This window comes from Seriola aureovittata, chromosome 5 (genome assembly GCF_021018895.1).
Source record: "Seriola aureovittata isolate HTS-2021-v1 ecotype China chromosome 5, ASM2101889v1, whole genome shotgun sequence".
Classification (NCBI taxonomy): Eukaryota; Metazoa; Chordata; class Actinopteri; order Carangiformes; family Carangidae; genus Seriola; species Seriola aureovittata.
In genome coordinates this window covers 16,463,761-16,483,377 of record NC_079368.1, presented here as the reverse complement: position 1 = coordinate 16,483,377, position 19,617 = coordinate 16,463,761, and the positions used below count along the sequence as shown (strand labels likewise).

The 19,617-nt window shown below is 40.2% G+C and overlaps 1 protein-coding gene across 1 annotated transcript in view; it reads left to right on the top strand.

The window, feature by feature from the left end:
* Positions 1–1,420: 1,420 nt before the first annotated feature.
* Positions 1,421–19,617, top strand: part of bmpr1ba (bone morphogenetic protein receptor, type IBa) — a 40,081-nt gene continuing 21,884 nt past the window's right edge. The window contains exons 1-3 of the mRNA XM_056377041.1: positions 1,421–1,521; positions 1,720–1,934; positions 19,340–19,502. Coding sequence (XP_056233016.1) covers positions 1,829–1,934; positions 19,340–19,502 — 269 coding nt within the window. The 5' untranslated portion in view covers positions 1,421–1,521; positions 1,720–1,828. The remainder of the gene's footprint in view (positions 1,522–1,719; positions 1,935–19,339; positions 19,503–19,617) is intronic.

The window sequence follows — 19,617 nt, the reverse complement described above, 5'->3', positions numbered from 1 at the left end:
CAGCGGCGGCTACAAACGAGACAGATTAACATGAAAACAAAAACTGTTTGCCCTGTCTATTTAACCTCAAAATTTCAAAAATCACCATTATGTGTTGGGAAAAAAATAAGTGCTTAATGTTGTGCTGTTTCAGGTCTATAATGCTTTTTGGTAAAAGCAAAAGTGTTCTCAGCACACACACAAAGTTTTGTCTACAGTAAATGCCTTACAGGCAAAGGGATAGCTCTGAGAAGGAAATGGTCTATTAGAGTGTCTCAACCCATTTATTTATTAGTATAAAAGCTCCAGGCTGGGGTGATGTAACCTCTAACAGCTCTTTTAAAGTGTCTCTGCAAGCTACCTGGTTCGTTAATGGCACACCATTCCGTGAAGAGGTGTTTTGAGTAGGTTTTCAAAGCTGTTTTTGGTTCTAATTTTTTAATTCATGTGCCATGCTCAAGAATATCATTTTTTGTTGTGGGTAATCGGGGAAAAAAAAAAATGCTTGTGACGGGTAATCCCGGCGCAGACTGTGAAGTTATCTAACAGACAAACTTTGGTAGAGTTTGACTGAAATATTGTTGTGCATAGGCCTGTTCCAGATCTTCTCTCAGGCTGAGAATGAAGGTCATTACTTTGGGCAAAACCCAAGCCATAAGGACACGTTAAGTACACTGCAATTTCACCTTCTCATGTATCAAGACGAACAATTGAAAACCACTCCCTTTAGCACACTTGAAGTAGGCCCTTGCTCTTAATTACTTTGCCACTTTGGGCTGCTGGTGAGGGTATGCACACAGTCGTTTTACCCAGGGTTCACACTGTTGGCTGTTACTCTCTTTAAGAGCTTCTCATAAATTTGCTGAACATATACTCGTCAGCCATCCACAGTTAGGCAATGCATGCACATTTCAGGAGCTCCTGTGATCATGTGATGTATATGTGATATTTAATTAGATTATGTAACTGACTGTAACTGTTTATTGCGTCGCATCTGATTGGCCAGTCAGTTTTTCTTCAGTCTGCGGTTATCTAGAGTCTATCGGTTATGAACCGCTGCTCAAAAACTAGTTTGATCAACAATTTGTTCCACTTTCACCCTGACAGAATTCACGCTGAAATTGAAAAGTTGGGAACAGTTATCAGTAAGCTGTTAAAGTCGCAGAATCCCACAGATCCTGCTACTTGTTTTCAATATCCTCCTCACCCTCCTCCTACTTTTTTTCTAAACCCCATCTTGCTCCTGTCTGCTCCCTGCCCCCGTTTTCTTTCCACCCATGTCCTCCCTGTGTGTGTGTGTGTGTGTGTGTGTGTGTGTGTGTGTGTCTGTGCGTGTGTGTGTGCGTGCGTGCGCGTGTGTGTGTGTGTGTGTGTGAGTGTGTGAGAGAGAGTGAGCAGGTCAACCCTCCCTACTAGGCAAGTGAAGTAAACTCCCCATTTTTGCCTCTCTCTGTCTCTCTCTCCCTCTCTCTCTCAGCTGGGCTGCTACTGTCAGGCCGGGTTGGAGGACAATCAACTCTGCAACTGCTGCTGCTGCTGCTGGTGTGTTTTGTGTGGTGTGGACTTTCTCACGTTGTGGTGGACGGACACACACACACACACACACACACACACACACACACACACACACACACACACACACACACACACACACACACACAGGAGCTTGCTTGCATGCCCGGTTCTCCCCCCACCTCTCACTCTCTCTTTCTCTCTCTCTCCCTCTCTCTCTCTCTCTAGCACATACATACACACTCTCAGAGGAAGAGGCAGTGTGAGTGGTGGACCCTGTGGAGTGTGGAGTGTACTGAAGAGAGGAGAAGAGAGGAGCGGAGCGGCAGACTCTACCATGCCAGTGCAGGGAGGAAGGCTGAAGCGCTGTGTCTCTCTCTGTCTTTGGAGCCGGAGTCCTCTGCTGTTGCTTGGACTGTTCTCTCTTCACACACAAGCACACGGTGAGTTACTGCAAACTTTCTCTACTCACCGCTGACCCGTGGTGCTGTTTTCACATAGCTTTGCCATGGAGTTGCTCTGTTGCTACTCAACTAATGTTTGTCAGATTTTCTTTTTACACTTTGAAAATGTAGTTGTGATTTCTTTCCTACCTACTGCAAACAGCACTGGTGTTTTTATTCTCTATATTGTGTTTCACATCTTTAATGTTACTTGTACATTTTGTGGATGCATGTGTGTTACTTTTAGAAAGTTGCAGCTTTAAGCTGTGCCCTGCTATGCAGTGTCTGTGGTCTGTAAGCAACTCATGATGACGGTCAGGTTTAGGAATTGGCTCCAAAATGTAGCAACTGATGTAGATTTGATCCTAAACACACAACATGTATGTGGTTGTTTTACAGCAGGGAATCACTCATGTTGAATTTTACATGTCTGCATCACAGCAGTATGTTGCATTTCATCAAGGCCAAAAGCTCATTGTTATTTAGCAAGTGACAATTTATGGTTTTAGTTTCAGTTGGTGCAGCTGTTTTGTATGTTTGTTATAATGATGACAGTGAACTTGAGGCAAGAAATCATTTCAAAAATGTATTATAGAGCAAATAGATAATACTTTTCAGGTTTGTATATCATATCAATATGATAAATCAACAACAATTTCTTGAAGCGAACAATAGCTTTTCTACTGACTATACAAAAACAAAGACAAGGTATTTGTTAGAGAAAATCTTTTGTAAGGTAATATTTCATTGATTATCTGACCACTTTGTCAAATTCACATTCACTCTGAAGTGCTATAGTTGCTCTGACATTCAGTTACATATCTCCAATCACAGTGTACTTGCTGTTTTCTCAAAAACACACAGGGAGTTATATTGTCATGAAGCGACACTGTTACCGTTAGCCACATCAGCCGCTTTGTCTGTGACCATGTTTGGTATCTGGAGTGTGATTGGTGAGGTGTTAAGAGAGACAACATGTCAGATTTAATAGTCTGTTATGTTTAGTCTCGTGATGTGTGTCATTAAGGGTTGACTCTCCGCGTCTATTGTTTCTCTTGCACAAAGGTTTAACCACAGCACGACAGCAGTTGAGTGTAGATTATCTTTCAAATCACTGATTCGAAAAAAAGTCAGTATCGAAGAAATTTAAATGAAAGTGCGCTGTTAAGTTGTCCACAATGCAGGCTTGTATTTCTGATGAGTGATAGTGTCTGCACATATTTTTCTTCTCTGTCTTTATTGTCGGTCTATTTAAAGTCATTGGAGATTGTTTCAGCTGGGAGCCCTGAAGTTAAGCCAGCAAGAGCTCATGCCTCATACCCAATGTGCTATGTGCTGAGGTCGTCCTGCGACCTCTGGCTGCATGTCATCCCCTCTTTCTCGTCCATCTTTCCTGTCATTGTCACCGGTTGAGTCGGCTTTCCTATGGGGTTCATGCTGAGTTACCCCTTCCTTTTGTCTTGTTCTCTTCGCTCGCAGATACAGTTTTATCATTTAAAGCCAAGCCTTGGAAGGACTATCGGCTTTTTTTTTTGGTTGTTTTTTTTTTTTTTTTTTTTTTACATTTAAGCATTTGCAGTTCACACATGAGCACACATGGACACAAACATAAAAATCACTTGAATGTTTCAGATACATGGTAACACTGACTGCTCTGTCCAAGAACCCACAGAACAGCTGCCAACGAAGAAGACATATGTGAAATCTGACATAAAGTTGGACCCCTACCAAGATTTTTTTTCTTGTTTGTGTTATACTCCCAGCAAGTCATTCAAACTGTCATTTCCTTAATATTGCATTGATATTATATCAGAGAAAGTATATTTATTGCCTTCTGGACCATTTTTATGGTTTAAATTCCTCTCATGCTTTATGCTCAACTGGTGCATCTGGGACATCGGTAAGATCTATGTGCAGTGTTTTTGATTAGGTGTCAGGTGTTGGGATGTAATGTTTCAGTCCATTTACTAATACCAGTATAACAATATTGCGCCACCTACAGGTTAGTGAAACAGCTTCCTCGTCCCTGATATATGTCAGATCAGGACAGAATGCTCCCTGAAAACATCTCAGGATGTATTTTTTTTCTTCTTCATTCATATTTCCCCAAACTCCTGCCAGCACTGCCATAACTTTTATTGCCTAATCTTTATAGGTTAAAGAATAAAATGAAAAATGCCAGAATATTTCTAAACTATGTCTGTGTCTTTCACTTCCCTCATTTCGAAATTTTCCAGAATGTAAATTTAAAAAAAAAAAGAGCATATAACATAATCAACACAATGAGTGTGTCATTTCTTTTTTCAGTCTGCTGTTTTTAGGCAATCACTCTCAAACTGTTAAAACTGTATTCAAATAGGGTTTCGCCCAAGGCCTGTTAGCAACAGGTTCATTCATTGGTTGACATGTAGATGATTGATTGGACCAACAGGCTCATTCATTGGTTGACACACAGATGATTGATTGTCCTGGCAATAGATTCAACTGTGACTCGATAGGCAAATATTTGTTTTCTGAAAAACTGTATGCAAAAAAGGATTGAGCAGGTATATATATATATATATATATATATATATATATATAGAGAGAGAGAGAGAGATATGTTTTATTTATAGTTACCTCACTTTCTTCTATCTGCATTTTACTCAGAGGTTTGATCCTGTTTCTTCCCCTCTCGCTCCTGAACGACACATGGATGCTTGATAAACTGAATGGAAGTCCTGGTCAGCTAGTGTTTCATAGTTCCATAGCCACAGGTGAACTGGAGTTGTTGTTATAGGTTTTAGACATGCAGCAGACAGTCTATAGTGTTGTGTCTGCATGAAGGTCACAGTTTGCCCTACAGCACATCTAGGCCATTGTCTCTGCAGTGAACGAATAAAGGACGGTGTGTTCATTATTCTTCAAGGAGAAATGAGAGTGTAGGGAATGCACACACTTATGCACACTGTGTAAATCACACACACACACACACACGCAAAGATCTTCTGTGACCTTCCACCTACGCCGGGCTGCAGCCTTCAATGTGAGTTCTGGGAAGTGAGCAGTGAGCGTGATAGCTTACATTTCATTGTCCTTGGTGGAAATAAGCACCGCTGTATCAGTTTTCACAGTCAAAGCTCTGCCAGTTGCCTTGCTTTTGTCACTGCCCGCTAATGAGACTCTGTTGCTCTCTGCAGAATTTCAGGTTTTGTTTGAACAGAATAAAACACCTACCCGGTTTTTAGCCAAAATAATCCATTCACACACACACATGTTGTTGTGTGACACTGTGTTCTCGAAGCACGTGAACATGTTGTAGCATTTCTTCAAATCACATTTCACAGTGACCTGTTTTTAGTTTTCATAAAGATCTGTGTGCTGCATTTCTTTCTTTCTCTTTCTCTCTCTCTCTCTCTCTCTCTCTATCTCTCTGTGTGTGTGTCAATGAACACCTTGCGTGGTGATTTCAGGTTTCACTGAGTTGATGTTTTCTTCACATAAGGAAGACATTGTTCAAAACTGTGTCCCCATGGTGTAAAACAGACCAAATACAGTTGCTTCAATTTTGTTATTAGCATTTATTGTCACTCACAAGAAAATGGGTGCATCACCTCAAAAGCATTCTGTTTAGTCTATTCAGAGACTCAAACAGTGAGGACATTTATAGGGTTAGTCAGCTCTCAGGAAGTCACTGACGAAACTACAATCCTTCTGGAAAGTTGATTGAGAAATTTCGGAGTAAAAAGCTGTTCGGAGAAAATAGAAGCAAAGGGCATCAAAGCTGACTCACTCTACCAAGCTGTTAGTAGTGCCTTCTGCTCCTCAGTCTCAAAGCCTTCTGACAGGATGTGTTGAGTTCCCTTGCTGGAAACTGATACCTCATTAGAACTACTGATCTTCTGGCTGTGAAGCTGAAACAGAGAGGCAAGGTGTTGCTGCCGGCAGTTGAAAACAAATTGTTCTGGTGTCCTGAAGTAAACTCACACCTTAGATTTAGTCTTTTTTATGTTCTCTGTTACTGTGTTGCTGTTCTGAAATTCTTTCCTCAACACAACTAGTGCCACAAACCATGCTCTGCCTAGGGAGTGTGTGAATGGATGAGGGTTAACAAGGCGGGACCCAAAAGGCTAACGTGGTGGCAGGAGCTGAGGATACAGTGGTTTAGTGACAAAGCAATGACATAAATATGAGTCCCTGATGTACCATGCTGGACACTTGGCCCATTTGTCTGAAAAACACGGGGAAAAAAATGACCTCTGAAAGGTGGAAGGTGAGGTTTGGGACTGAGGGGTATTACATCCTGTAATGGATACAGATCCAGTAACTTCTATTCCAGTCAGATTACCGGTCTGGCCCTGACTTCTTAAGACACAGCTGGAGATGGGGAAGTTATACGTGTGTGTGAATGAGGAAGAGAGTCTTTGTAATACAAACAACAAGCTGTGTTTTTAAGATTGTGCACATGTAGTTGTTTTTAAACGCGGAAATTGATTTTATTAAGTGTGTGAAAGAAACATTGCAAAAAGAAATATACGCGGGTACAGAGATCAGTATTTCATACCATGTGTCAGGAAAGAGTGAGTTTCAGAAAAACATTACAAATATTTATTCAGGACTTCACATCAATGACACTGATTGTGTGTGCTGAGAGCTCAGCACAGCACTGTACTACACAATACAGTGATGGACAGATAACAGGTGAGGCGGAGCAGAGCAGAGCTGGCTGTTGCAGGCACAGTGCACTGGGACTATAGGGGCTTAGGGTTTTCCATGTACTCACACCCCCTCATTTACATTTTTGTTTTTCAATTTTTGGTGTGAACCTAAGATAAATCACCTCATGATCCTTTTGCTTTATTAATTTTGTTTATTAGTTAATCACAGGACAGGAAAGCGAACAAAGACAGTGAAAAAAAGAAAGAGAGAATGAATCAGCTACTTAAAATGTGGCAGTGAAAAATTAATATATTTGCAGGCTGTAATTTAAGTCATTTGTGGGTGTCAAGATGCTCCCTTTTGACCAAATGGCTTTGCAATAGAGACAATCATCATACGCTATGATAGGTACCTAATGGGCATCCAGATGGGAGTGTGTGTGTGTGTGTGTGTGTGTGTGTGTGTGTGTGTGTGTGTGTGTGTGTGTGTGTGTGTGTGTGTGTGTGTGTGTGTGTGTGTGTGTGTGTGTGTGTGTGTGTGTGTGTGTGTGTGTTCGCGTGCAAATGGGTATAGCCGACAGCATGTTTGTCCAGTGAGATAGTACAGAGGAGGCCTGGAGCCAGTGATGGGTGATATGTGACTTAGTTAATGGGAAGCTAATCACACAGAGGAGACAGTGGGACGCATACAACTGTAAACACACTTACACAAACAAACTTGCACACAAGGCAGGAACTCACACACACTGATACATGTTGAGACGTGTTCTCATCATGGATGTTGCACAAATGCACACTAATGTCCACATTCCACACATTATCCACACATTAATAGTAAATGCATTAATATCAGTGCCGCACATATGTGTATGCACGTACACATATACACACATACATTCAGGCTGTAAATGGATGGAAAGTTAGTGTTTAAGCCTGTGGAGATGACTGAGACGCCACAGGCCAGAACTCTGGGAAATAAACACATGGCAGCTGTAATGTTAACACCATCAACCCTCCCTCTGCACACACATACTTAAAAAAAAAAAAAAAGAAAAAACCTACACACACACACACACACACACACACACACACACACACACAGCAATGCACTCTCCTCTCCCACAAGCAAGGCACTCACCTACACACAGATTTGCCTGTTTTCATTCTCAGCGTCGGATGTCTAAAATTCAAATTTTGTTCATTTATTATTCAGCTTCAGCAATCATTGTTGGTGGCTATTTGTTCTGCATGACAATGACTGTGTGTGTGTGTGTGTGTGTGTGTGTGTTTGTTTGTGTGTGTGTGTGTGTGTGTGTGTGTGTGTGTGTGTGTGTGAGAGCTTTTTATAACTGACCTGACAAAGAGTGTTTTGATTGCCCATACTGAGGGCTAGATGTGTCCTGAAAGAGAAATGATAGTTTCTGGTATCTTATTACCAACTCCTTGTGAGTGCATGTTTGTGTGTTCAGTGGAGCTTTTATAGTTGTACCACTGTTTCATATGCATGTTGTGTATCAGAACTGCAGAGTGACACTGCATTTCCTAGTCTCGTCAAGGTTTAAACCCTTTATAGTAACATGTGGCTCTGCTCCTGTGATGCTCTAGAACAAATCTTGACACAGATTTGACTTTGTACTCATGAACCTCTCTGGTAGAGCCTGTGATTCACAACATTTAAATGAAAATGAACACAAATTGAGTGAACACACATTTTAAATTTGAATAAATTTAAATGGCAGCACTGGATGAGGCCGTGGATGGAGGGAGTTGAAGATGCAGTGTGGAGCATAGGTGTGCGCAGAAAGATTAATGACCAAATCTTTTCGTTGTTTTAGTAAGATTGAAGCCTCATAGACCCTTAAGCTTGAGGGAACCTGTGATGTTAAAGCCATTTTATTTTATTTTTTAGTAGCTTGGCTCGAGGCCCCCCCCTGTCCCTGTAAGAGTAAGGAGTATGGATAATGGATGGATTTGCAGTATTGTTGTAGAAATCATCTTCTCAGAATCGGTGGAGCTAAGCATCTCAAACCAGGGGTCAGCAAACAACTGTATCCTGTATCCTGTATGGACTTGGTTGTAGATTTCAAGTAGGCATGTCCAGCTTCCCTTGATTCAACTTTTCTTGGATAACTATGACCTGGATGTCTGAGAGTCTTCACAGACATCAGTGAACAACATGCAAATTGTTGTGGAGAGTAGAGGCATGGTTATACGCCTCTGAAAAATTCTCATCCAGGTCAGAGGGTATCTAAAAGTTCAAAGTCAAAGGCAACTGAACTTGCTATTTGGTGTAACACGTTTTTCTCCACTTATTAAGAGGCTTCATCTTTTTTAGATAGCATTAAGTGGTTGGAAAAATGTCATGTTTTTGGACCAAAAGAGCAACAGCTTTCATATCACAATTTAAATCAAACCCTTGGTCAAAAACAGCTCAAACAAAGTGCTTACATTTTCAGTTTATCTTCCTGTCTCTTGTCAGCCTGTATGATACTACATATCATTCCAGAAATTACCCTCGAAACAGCTTGACCTGGGTTACTGTGAATGTTTGGTTACTGTGACCTGTGTAAACAGTTTAAACAAATCTTAATCTGAACATTCACTGGAATCAAGCTATTTGTGTGCATACCAAATGAACAAAGTTGAACTTGTTGGCTGAATATTTGGAACCAGCAGTTTGCCCATTGAGCTATTAAGGTTTTTACAAATGCCAGACTCACAATTGGCCTTTGAATTAGCATTTAATTTCAGTCAATGTTGACTCGAGGTCTAAATCTACATTGAGATTTGTAACTTCTGCCCTCCCTCTGCACAGAGCCCCTTTTAAACATCTCTCGCCACTCGACAGTTGCTTGTCCTTTATGGCTTTCTTCACGGTGTGCTGTGTATTTAAAGTTTGTGTGTCACTTGAAGTATTTATTTAAGCAAATGATGCAGAAAATGGGTGTTTTGAAGTGGTGAAGTTTCTCAGCCTTCCAGGAAGGAGTGTATTTGTGTACCTGTGTATGGTGCTGACCATGAGATGAGTAACTGTATAGCATCAGTGTTTTTTGAAAAAGTTGGATTTAATTAGAGCCCAGTTTAATGATGCTTACCTTGTAACTGTGCAATGTTGTACTTTTTTTTTTTTTTTTTTTAGATTGTACCTTTCTATAAAATGTGTGATAAGAGAGCACTGAGTTAGCAGGGGAAAGGAGCTAAATCTGTCAGGTCTTAAGTGATTTTGAAAAGATTGCTTCTTGTTTCTAACCTTTAAAGACTTACTATATAGACACTCTCAACTGCTGTAGGTAATGTGATTGTGTGTCTCTAAGTTGTTTTACTTTTAAGTAGTTTAACTTAACTCTCGATATATTGACAGATACGAACATGACACACACACACACCCACACACCACACACACACACCACACACATATAAGGTGGCATCATATGACTAGACTTCAACTCCCCCCTGTTTCTAGCAGAGGATTACATCTCCCAAAAATGCAAACTATCTCTACCATGCTGCGATTCTCCATTTCCCACAAGCACCTTTGACTCGGGAGAGTGTGTGTGTGTGTGTGTGTGTTTGTTTGTAATTGCTCTGTTACAGTATACATAGTGTGTGGATTTCTAAACTTCAGTTGCTATATTGTTTATCAGTTTATCGGCATGATTTTTGCATACCACCACCATGATGGAACAATGAGTCACATGATGATATCATGGGAATAGAATATCCAATATGGTAAAAATAGCTGCCAAGTTTGAATGGAGTGTATGGGTGTGTATATTGTAACCTAATGGTACTTATTACTCTGTGATGGGTGTGCATCATCGTCTAAGCATGCTGTTTTCTGTGACAAAACTGATTCAGATTATAGGGTAGTTACATGTGTAATGATATCACCTGTAGCCTTTCAAAAGAGAGTGCTGGTTCACAGTGTTGATATGCTTTGGTCAGACAGTTGATCAGGCCACTAAAGGAGGCTTTGTTAACCTATTTTTTTTGTTCGTAAAACATTTCATTTTGGTTTGGATGTGAAATCTGTTTTTTACCATTTAAGGATTGTTGTTGTAACCATTGTTAAGATCTGAAAGACGAAGCATAATCTTTGCCATTCGAGCATTAGACACCCTAAACTGAAGAAGTTTAGATTTCAGATCTGCGTCACTGGATCACACACATATATAGTTCGAAGTGTTTTCGGCAATAGCTATAAGTTTAAATTAGAAACCACATGTTGAAGGCTGTGGATCTAAAGTCTGATTTGTGGTTAGGTTAAGATTGTTTAGAATTGTTGCAGAACAAACACGCATAAAAAGGACAAACACCAGGCTCTCTGACAGTGAATCCCCCAATGGAACTAATTGGCAAAAGTTCATCAACAGTTCATTTGATGTCAGTAATTGCCACAGTCACTGTGGTTTACGCAGATGTTTCATGTGTTTGCGTGTGGAAGAGCTTCATGACTAGTGTTGGTTATTTTTGTGCCATGATAGAGCAAATTGAATGAACCCAGATGCAAAAAGAAAGACGGAGTAAACCAGAATGCTGCTTATCAAACCAACCTTTCTTCTTTTTCTTTTCCTCTTCTCTTATACTAATTTTTATCTGTTCGTAAATAGTTTTTCTAGATTATATTTCACCTTTGTAAAAGTATATGGCTGAGTGATGGCCCTTTATCAGAGAATGTTGTGTTGCAGTAGAATATGTTTACTCTGATACGTTGATATTGTGCCAGGCACTGTACATGTTGTGTTACTCTGTGTGCTCTTGCACATGTTAAAGCATTCCTTTGTGACATACACATTAGTCTCATAGAATGAAAGAGCAGCTGCTTTAAAGGATCTGGAGGAGATGCTTCTTGTAGCCTCATTTGTCTTCCACTGCAGTTATTTGAAAAGAGATGTAGGAGGACATTATCCATCTTCTTTGCATACATTGTGAAATGCATCAACTCTGTTGAACTATAACATTTGAACTTTGAAGTAAATGTTTTTATCAGCCAGCTGTTCTCGTGGTTACATTTAAGCAATGCCTCCGTGTGCTGATTTGGGCTTCAATAGTGTTTATTAGGTGAATGATATGGTGATAAACAGTAGAGTAAAGCTACTACAGTAAATTCAATATTATTATTTATTAATGAACAGGTAGCTGGGGATATTCAGTGCCAGACACATCAAATAAAGTTAATCAGATTGATGGAAAGCTCAGGGCGACACTATGGCAACAATGGATCCTATAAATCCACTGTTGCTAGGCCTGATAATTAAGCTGCAACATTAACTCCAACAGTAGTTATTGTACCATGTATCATAATCTTCATTGGTTCCTTACATGCATCCGTGGCTTTTATCTTTATGACAAATCAGCTTTAGGTGTTACTCATCAAATCAAGACAAAGTTTACAAGCCACTTCTGAACCAGTGGCATCAGAATTACTTACTGTACAGAGCCACAGCCCACTGCTCCAGCTGCCCAGTGTCTGTGAAATGATGTGGGCTGTTTTGTGATGAGTAGGAGCCCACATATGGCCATGAGAAGGAGCAAAGGAGCTTTTGATGAAGAGACCAGCTGGTCTTCTTTCTCTCTTTTCTTTGCTTTGCTCCCTCACACCTCCGTTAAGGGCCGACACCATCATTTCCTTGTATTCCAAAGGGAACGCTGAGGGCCTTCTGGAGTGAACTCAGAGTTCCGGGATCCTTGTGTACCTGTCACTCATCCCCATGAAAGGGGATGCACACATACACACACACACTGGTTGCAGCATACAGCTGGCAGATGACAGCTGTATAACCAGAGAGTGGCACTGGCTCATTACTGCATCATTCATCAGTGTGACATAATGGAGGAATGCTTGAAGAGCTGTTGATGATGCTGTTGTGTTGGAGGATAGAAGGGCTGAATGCAGCTCCAAAAGCTTTCCTGATCCCTACTCTCACTACTTTCATTGTGCCGTTCTTGCTAAAGAAAACCTCTTAAAAGCTGTTTTCTTTCTAAGCCACATGACATCACTTCCATATTTCCTGACTGGCTACTTGGTGGTCGGTCTCAGTCCTGGTTGCAGAGCTTTTTGGATAGGTTCTAAACTTTTTACCTACATATTTTTCCTTATAGGACTGAATGACTGATGGAAAGATTTGATTAAATTCAAATCGTGGTTGCTATATTTCCCTCTGCATTGAAAGTTCTTGTATGTCTATTTATGCCTGAAGTAATAACACCTTTAATCAAAATGTATCTGTGAGTTTTAGGAAAGCGGATGAATCAAGAGGTGTTGAAATGTGGGAGAAAAAAGGAACAATGTGGTGTAAGAACTATGTAGGGAAGGAAAAGCAGAGTGGGGTTCATTTGAAAGTTGTAAAAGGAAAAAGGGGTGGAGAGGAATAATGATGCATAACGTCTTCCTGCCCCAAAGGCACAAAAACATATACATCAGCTATAAGACTGTGCCTATGAGCTAGAGATTGAGAAGCTAAGGAAACACCAGTCAATAGGTACAACCTCTTATTCCAACTTTGGTGTAAAAGTGTAAGGAAATCTGCGTAGCTACTACTACTAACTACTCTACTCTATGAGTAGAGTAATTATAATGTTGTAAAGTTTTCTGTATCTCAAAATGGTGTAAAGTTAACATGGTCAAATAAGCAATAAAGATGAGAAAACTAAGAGTGAGCTTTGTCACAGGAACCAAGGGTGAAACAAATTTGAATTTTAAAGCAAGTTTAGCAGAAACAGCAAGAGAGACAGCCTCAGCTTCCCAGCATCCAGCCTCCAGATCACAAACTGGGGTTCATTAAGACATTCCTCCACATGTGGGATTGCCCGGCTCATCTCAACATTGACAGGAAGAAGAATATGGAGATAAGACCAGGCACTGAAAGTACATGGAAGTGGAGAGAGAGAGGCACAGACTTAAGAGTGGTAGAGAGAGAGAGCAGGAGGAAAAGAAAAAAAACCTTTCACCTTTCATGTTTCTTTTGCTGTACAGACGGCACTGTCAAACACCAGGAAGATGAACTACTACTTAAAGGGGAGAAGGAGGGAGCAGGGGAGCGGTATTGTCAAATGAGTGTGTCCTAAGTGGAAGGGGGGGGGTGGGTAGTGTTTACATGGGCTCGCTGAAAGGGCTTTTCTGGTAGGCCTTGTTTGACATGGCCAGGATGACTAATGAATATCTTCTCTGTCTTTCTATTTCCCTGTGTCTGTCTATTTTCCCCTGAATCTCCTCTCTTCATCTTGTTCTCTCATGCACAATATCCCTCTCCCTCACTTCTCTTCCCTTTGACTATCTAAATATCTGTTTTCTTAGTCTTTTTTGTGTTTTAGTTTGTACAAAGCAACATCTGTTGAAAAGGGGCCTTTAGCTTTTTTTGGGGGGGGGGGGGGGGGGGGGGCACGGCTGTTAATTGCGTGTTGACAGTGGCCCCTATATCCTGCCATCAAGCTTGAAAAAGCCTATAGGGGAGACCTGAAAGCTCACACCGGTATCTGAAAAGTAATTTCAGTGAAAGAGCTTGAAACAATTATAGTGTCAATGAAGTGCTGGGAAATTTGGCCAGTTTCAGAGCACAAATCGCTTAGCTTTAAGCATGTTTTGACATTAGTGGCACTTAGAAAGGTTTGGACTGCAGCCTCACTGGTCAGTGCGGTCTTGTTTTTACATGGGCCTTTCCCATAGCAGCCAGGAGCAGACCACAGGAGCAGCATTTTCTTATTCTCCATGTTTCTAAAATTATTCTTAAAATGACCAACGTTCAGTCCAACTTTTGAATACATTATCAATGAAAGGCTACCATATGTCTTTATGAAACAGTTTACGACAATGTGTACAGTTTTCTCACCAGCCAGAATCTATGTATTTGCTTTAGAAAAAATAGCAGCAGAATTTTTTTACAGTAGTCACTCTCTCTCCCACAGACAGATGGGACAGGCTCATAAAAAAAGTGCTCATTACCACAGGATTAGTGGAAAAATCTACAGACAGAAGACAAAGACAACAAAAACCGAGAAAATCAAGAACAAAAACTAAGCTGAAGGGAGCTGGATCATGATTATTAGATAGAGATAGTCATGATATTTCCAAAGGCAGGAGCCGTGAGTCAGGCAGTGTTAGTGTTCGGATAATGCAATTTCGTCAATGATATATCATAAAGTGTCAGGAAAATATGGTCAATGATGAGGTATTTCAACGTACTGAAAAGACACAAATAATGATCACTCTTTTTAATGTGACTGTGACTGTGAAAAAACACAGATTCACACAAATGCTATAGAGCATTATAGCTGCCAGCAAATAACACTTATGAAATGCATTTTTTTACCGGGATTCCTGTAATAGTGTCTTGTTTAAATCAGATAATTCAGTAAATATTGGGTTGATAGTTTCACCTAAGCCTCCAGTTAGGTTTTGTGCAAGGAGCATTTATTAATTTAACAGCATTCTCCACGGGTTGAGACTTTTCTTTCATTTTGCTTCTCTCCCTGTCTTTTCTCTCACACACACACACACACACACACACACACACACACACACACACACACACACACACACACACACAGAGAGAGAGAGAGAGAAAGCGCAGCAGCCAGAAATCCCAGGTGCAGGATGGATGTGAAAGGCTGTGTTTTGTCAACAGCACAGCAGCACCTCACATGACAATCCTCTGGACTCACATAGGGAAGACGGGGCAAAGAAAGTGGAAGATGAGAAGAGGAAAAAAGGGCGGGGTAAAGGAAGATTGTGAGGTTGGAGAACAAAGCAAAAAAAAAAAGGAGAAGAAAGGACATGAGTAGCTTTGAATAGAGGAAGAAAAGGCTGTGAATGTCAGTTAATTGAAAAGGTACATGTGGGAAAGAGAGAGAAGGGCCTGAGAAACAGATATAGAATGAAGAAGGAAGCTGGAGAGAGAGAAGTCGGCAACAAGTGAAACACAAAGTGAGTGAGCATTAGGGAGTGGGATGGAGTAAGTGACGGGAGGGAGGGGGAACCGAGTGAGAGAGAGGGTGGAAAAGGCCAGTGGTCTCTGCTCTGTCCCCTCTGTGTGCTGCTAAACTACCCACCAGTTCCCCGCAGTTCTGTCACTTCTCATTTGTTAATCCCCTGTTCTTCTCCCCCTCCTACTCTTCCTCGCTCCCTTTCTCTCAAATCGGTCAGTTGTTAATGTGACCCCTTTAAACCCCACCGTCCCTCTCTCGCGGTATTGTCAACACATTATCAGTGTGTACAAGAGAGACATTTACAAAGGGAAATGCTCGATGACAAGTGGCTATAATAGTCTGAAAAAAAATGCTCAGGTTATTTTTGACTGATAGTTTCCCTTGAGCAAATGAAACTTGTTTATTATGAACCTACTGTAGTGAATTCTTGTTTTCTTATCTTTTGTTTCATTTATTTATGTTATGTTTTCTGTTGAATGTCACACACCCTTCCTTACTGATGAAAGAAAGGAAAACAAAATGGGACTTGGGATTTGGCACGAGCACTGACAAACTAAAAAAAAAAATCGATGTCAGCTCACATCAGTATGCTTCTTACTAGTTGGCACATAGTCATATTTATCACTGTCACCATGAATGAGATGAATGAGCCCCACCACCTCATCCATTCAACAGCAATTCGCTCCTGGATTGTAACACAAAGCAGAAAATCAAAGCCTCACATCAGAATATAATTGGCAAGCTACAGCTTTTTAATCTTTCCAATAGCATTAGCTGTGAATTTACTTTCTTTGAGCCTGAGTTTCTTAAGTCAATATCACTTTAAGTTTGGCAACTTTTTGTGAATACTGATTCATGAAGGCCATAAAGCACAAGTGCAACACACTGACAACAAAGTACATAAAATATTAGTGACATTATTGAAATATATCACGGAAGAAAGAGACATTTTTAAAGCACGTGTGTGCATGTGCATACATTTCTGGCTTATGTGTGTATTAATGCATGCATGTGTGTGTCTTTTAGAGAGCTTTAAGCTTTTATCCCCAGAGGAAGGTCTTTGATGTTTTGAGAAAGACAGCTGAGCTCAGATGAAAGAGAAGATACCACCCATTATCTTATGTCTGATGGACAGCTTATATAACTGTCCTGAAACTATAAAGCACATTTGCAAGTGTCCATCTAATCCAATTTGTTTTTCACAGGTGAGGCTCTTTATAGATTGTTATCTTCCTATCCAATGAGCACGCTAACGGAACCTCATTGCTATATGGTCACTTAAGACTGTGTGAGTTTCCATTCACAGTGGTACTCACTGGGGGACTTTTCATTGGTTTACACATTTGAATATGAAATGCCATTGCCATTCTTTAGCCACACCCCTCTTGAAGTGCCACTGGAAAAAGGTTTGTCCTTGCTAGTTCGTTTTTAGGATGTATTCCAAAATGAAATATCCTATAAAAGAACATGGAGATACACAACAATGTTTCATGAGGCAGCACTTTGTCATGTACAAAGTTCTTTGATTCATTGTATTTTAAATGGGGATTTCAGACCAGTGAATGATCCGGCTGTAATTTCTGAGGGTTCACAATCAATTATAATATACCAACAAAATTATGCATTTTGACTTTGGATGTACACTAGGTCAGTCCCTTATTTAAAGTAATTGTGCTTATACTTCCATGAAAGTTGACTTTGGTTGACCACATGAGTTAAGGGTGCAAAAACACAGGTGATTTTAAAAACACCAGAAAATATCTCAGCTGTAGACAGTTGGAAAGTGGTCACACTGCCGTGCTACTGCTGGGTCGTATTAGCCACAAAGTGTACTTAGCTATGACTAACCTACTCGTTGTGTGGATAGATAAGCTTTTTATTGTAGATAAGCAAGACCCACCATCATGACATCTGAGACGTGTTGGCTTTTATGCTTTACACATTTTTCATGAAGACCATAATACTCCAAAAGCCTCTATTCTCATGTTGCACTTGAGGACTATATAGCTTTAAATCCCTCAACAAGATAAACTAAAATCCATAAGAAGTGGGCAGTCATACACAGCCAGTGTTGGCTTGGTTGACCATTCATCACACGTCCATTTCTGCAAGAGTGAGCAATTAGTCTTTTTTTTCATAGCTTGAAAAATGTACAGTATTTTCTGACCTATATAAAAACTATAAAAAAAAAAGATTTTTTGCTTTGAATTTCTAAGAAGGTTATCCCTATCACGTATGCTTCACTGTATGTCACTGTTTCACTATGAGGACAGTTGTGGTGAGAAATAAAAGTACATGATTTGTTCATACATTGTGAGTGTGCCCTTTCACACATTCTATGTGTTTATTGATTCTCAGACTTTGTGAAAAGCATCTGCTTAAAAAGAAATCTGAACTTGGGAAGGAGAGGTTGAAAGAGGAGTAGGGGAACAGATTCTGTATCTGCTAGTAGTTTTTTTTCATAGAGGAAGGACTCATGCTTATTTTGGGTGATCTCCGCTTGCAGCTGTTAGGCATCTGGTCTCAATGATCATGCTGGAATGAATGAAAATCTTAAAAGCCATGAAGGAAAGACACTTCCGTTATCCTTTTTTTTTACTCAAGTGACAAACAGGTGCCCTTTTGAAATCGGATAACAGGGGAATAGAGCTTCGTTCTAGGTCTTGGGAGCTGTATCAGTTGTAAGAGTTAAAAAACATCTGCTGTGAGTGAACACATTTCACCGTATCAGGTGTTTGAGCTCAGTTTGGTTTTCTTTTTGCTATACATTGCTTGTATAGAAAAGTTTTCTCTCATCCATTTTATTTATTTAGATATATATATTTTGAATTCAATAGATTCATTGTCCGTTTCACTGCATAAATTATGTTTAAGTTCAGTCAGCCAGCTCACGTGGAATGGATTTATGATATACAGAGCAGATATTTGCCATCTTGGCTCTGACCCCGTCACTCCCTGCAAGTATACACCGGCACAGCAGAGACCGGGGAATAAAGACTTCTCCCCCACGGGAACTTACAACCCTGCAGGTCCATGCTAACGGTGTTTGGGCTCATGAAGCGCACCATGAACAACAGAAGCAGTATTACAGTAGTACAATCACATGAACTACAGCATCAATCCATCATAACACATGTGCAAAAAACACAGTAAATTTACAATCTAAAAGGAGATCTGTGAGAGATCAGTAGCCTCACAACCTCATTTGGACAAACACTGACAGAACAAAGCCGAAACACTGCCTCACAACGGACATGCTAGAGGGGTAGTAAGTGGTAGGAGCAAATGTTTTTAGTGTAACAACAGTGGTTGCAAATAAGCAGTGGATCAGAGCAAAGAGGGTCAACAGAGTGGAGTATTGACAGTGTAACATAACCTTATTGCAAAAGGTATGTTGGCTATATGGGTATCTAGTAGATCAATCAATCAGCACAACTTGAAATTTCTGCCTGAACAAGTTCAGGATTTTGGAACATGTTCCAATGAATATTAAATATTTGCTATATCTCCTGTCTCAATCTTAATATCTTTTTTAACTCAAGCTTCACAGATAATGAAACACCTAGGTCTGGCTGTGTTATTGCAAATACTTGCAGATTTATTTTTTTTAAATTTTTTATATTGCAGATATTATCGGTTCTTTGATGACTCTAATGATGCAGCCCTTGCCCATGGCAGTGTTGACACTGTACTCTGTCCTCTGTAAAAAAAAAAAAAATAAAATAATAATAATGATAATAATAATAATAATTATGTATGATTTAAGTCTGTGATTTCAACATTTTGTTTCTGTCTCTCTTCTAGCTAAATTTCTCCTGTTATCTCATTCTGTCTGTTTTATAGGCAACATATTGGACAGTATGCTGCTAAGAGCATCCAGTAAGGAGGCAGTGGAGAGTGGGAAGGAGACTAGTGGCAGCACAGCTCCTGCTTCGTCCTCCCAAAGACTACTGTGGTGTCACTGCTATCACCACTGTCCAGAAGATTCAACCAATAACACATGCAGGTAAGGAGAGGAAATACAAAAAAATATATATATAGCACAAGTTCAAGCTGTTCAGTACAAAATGATAAATTAAATGATAAAATAATGGCATAGGTTGTACTTACTTTAGCTAAGC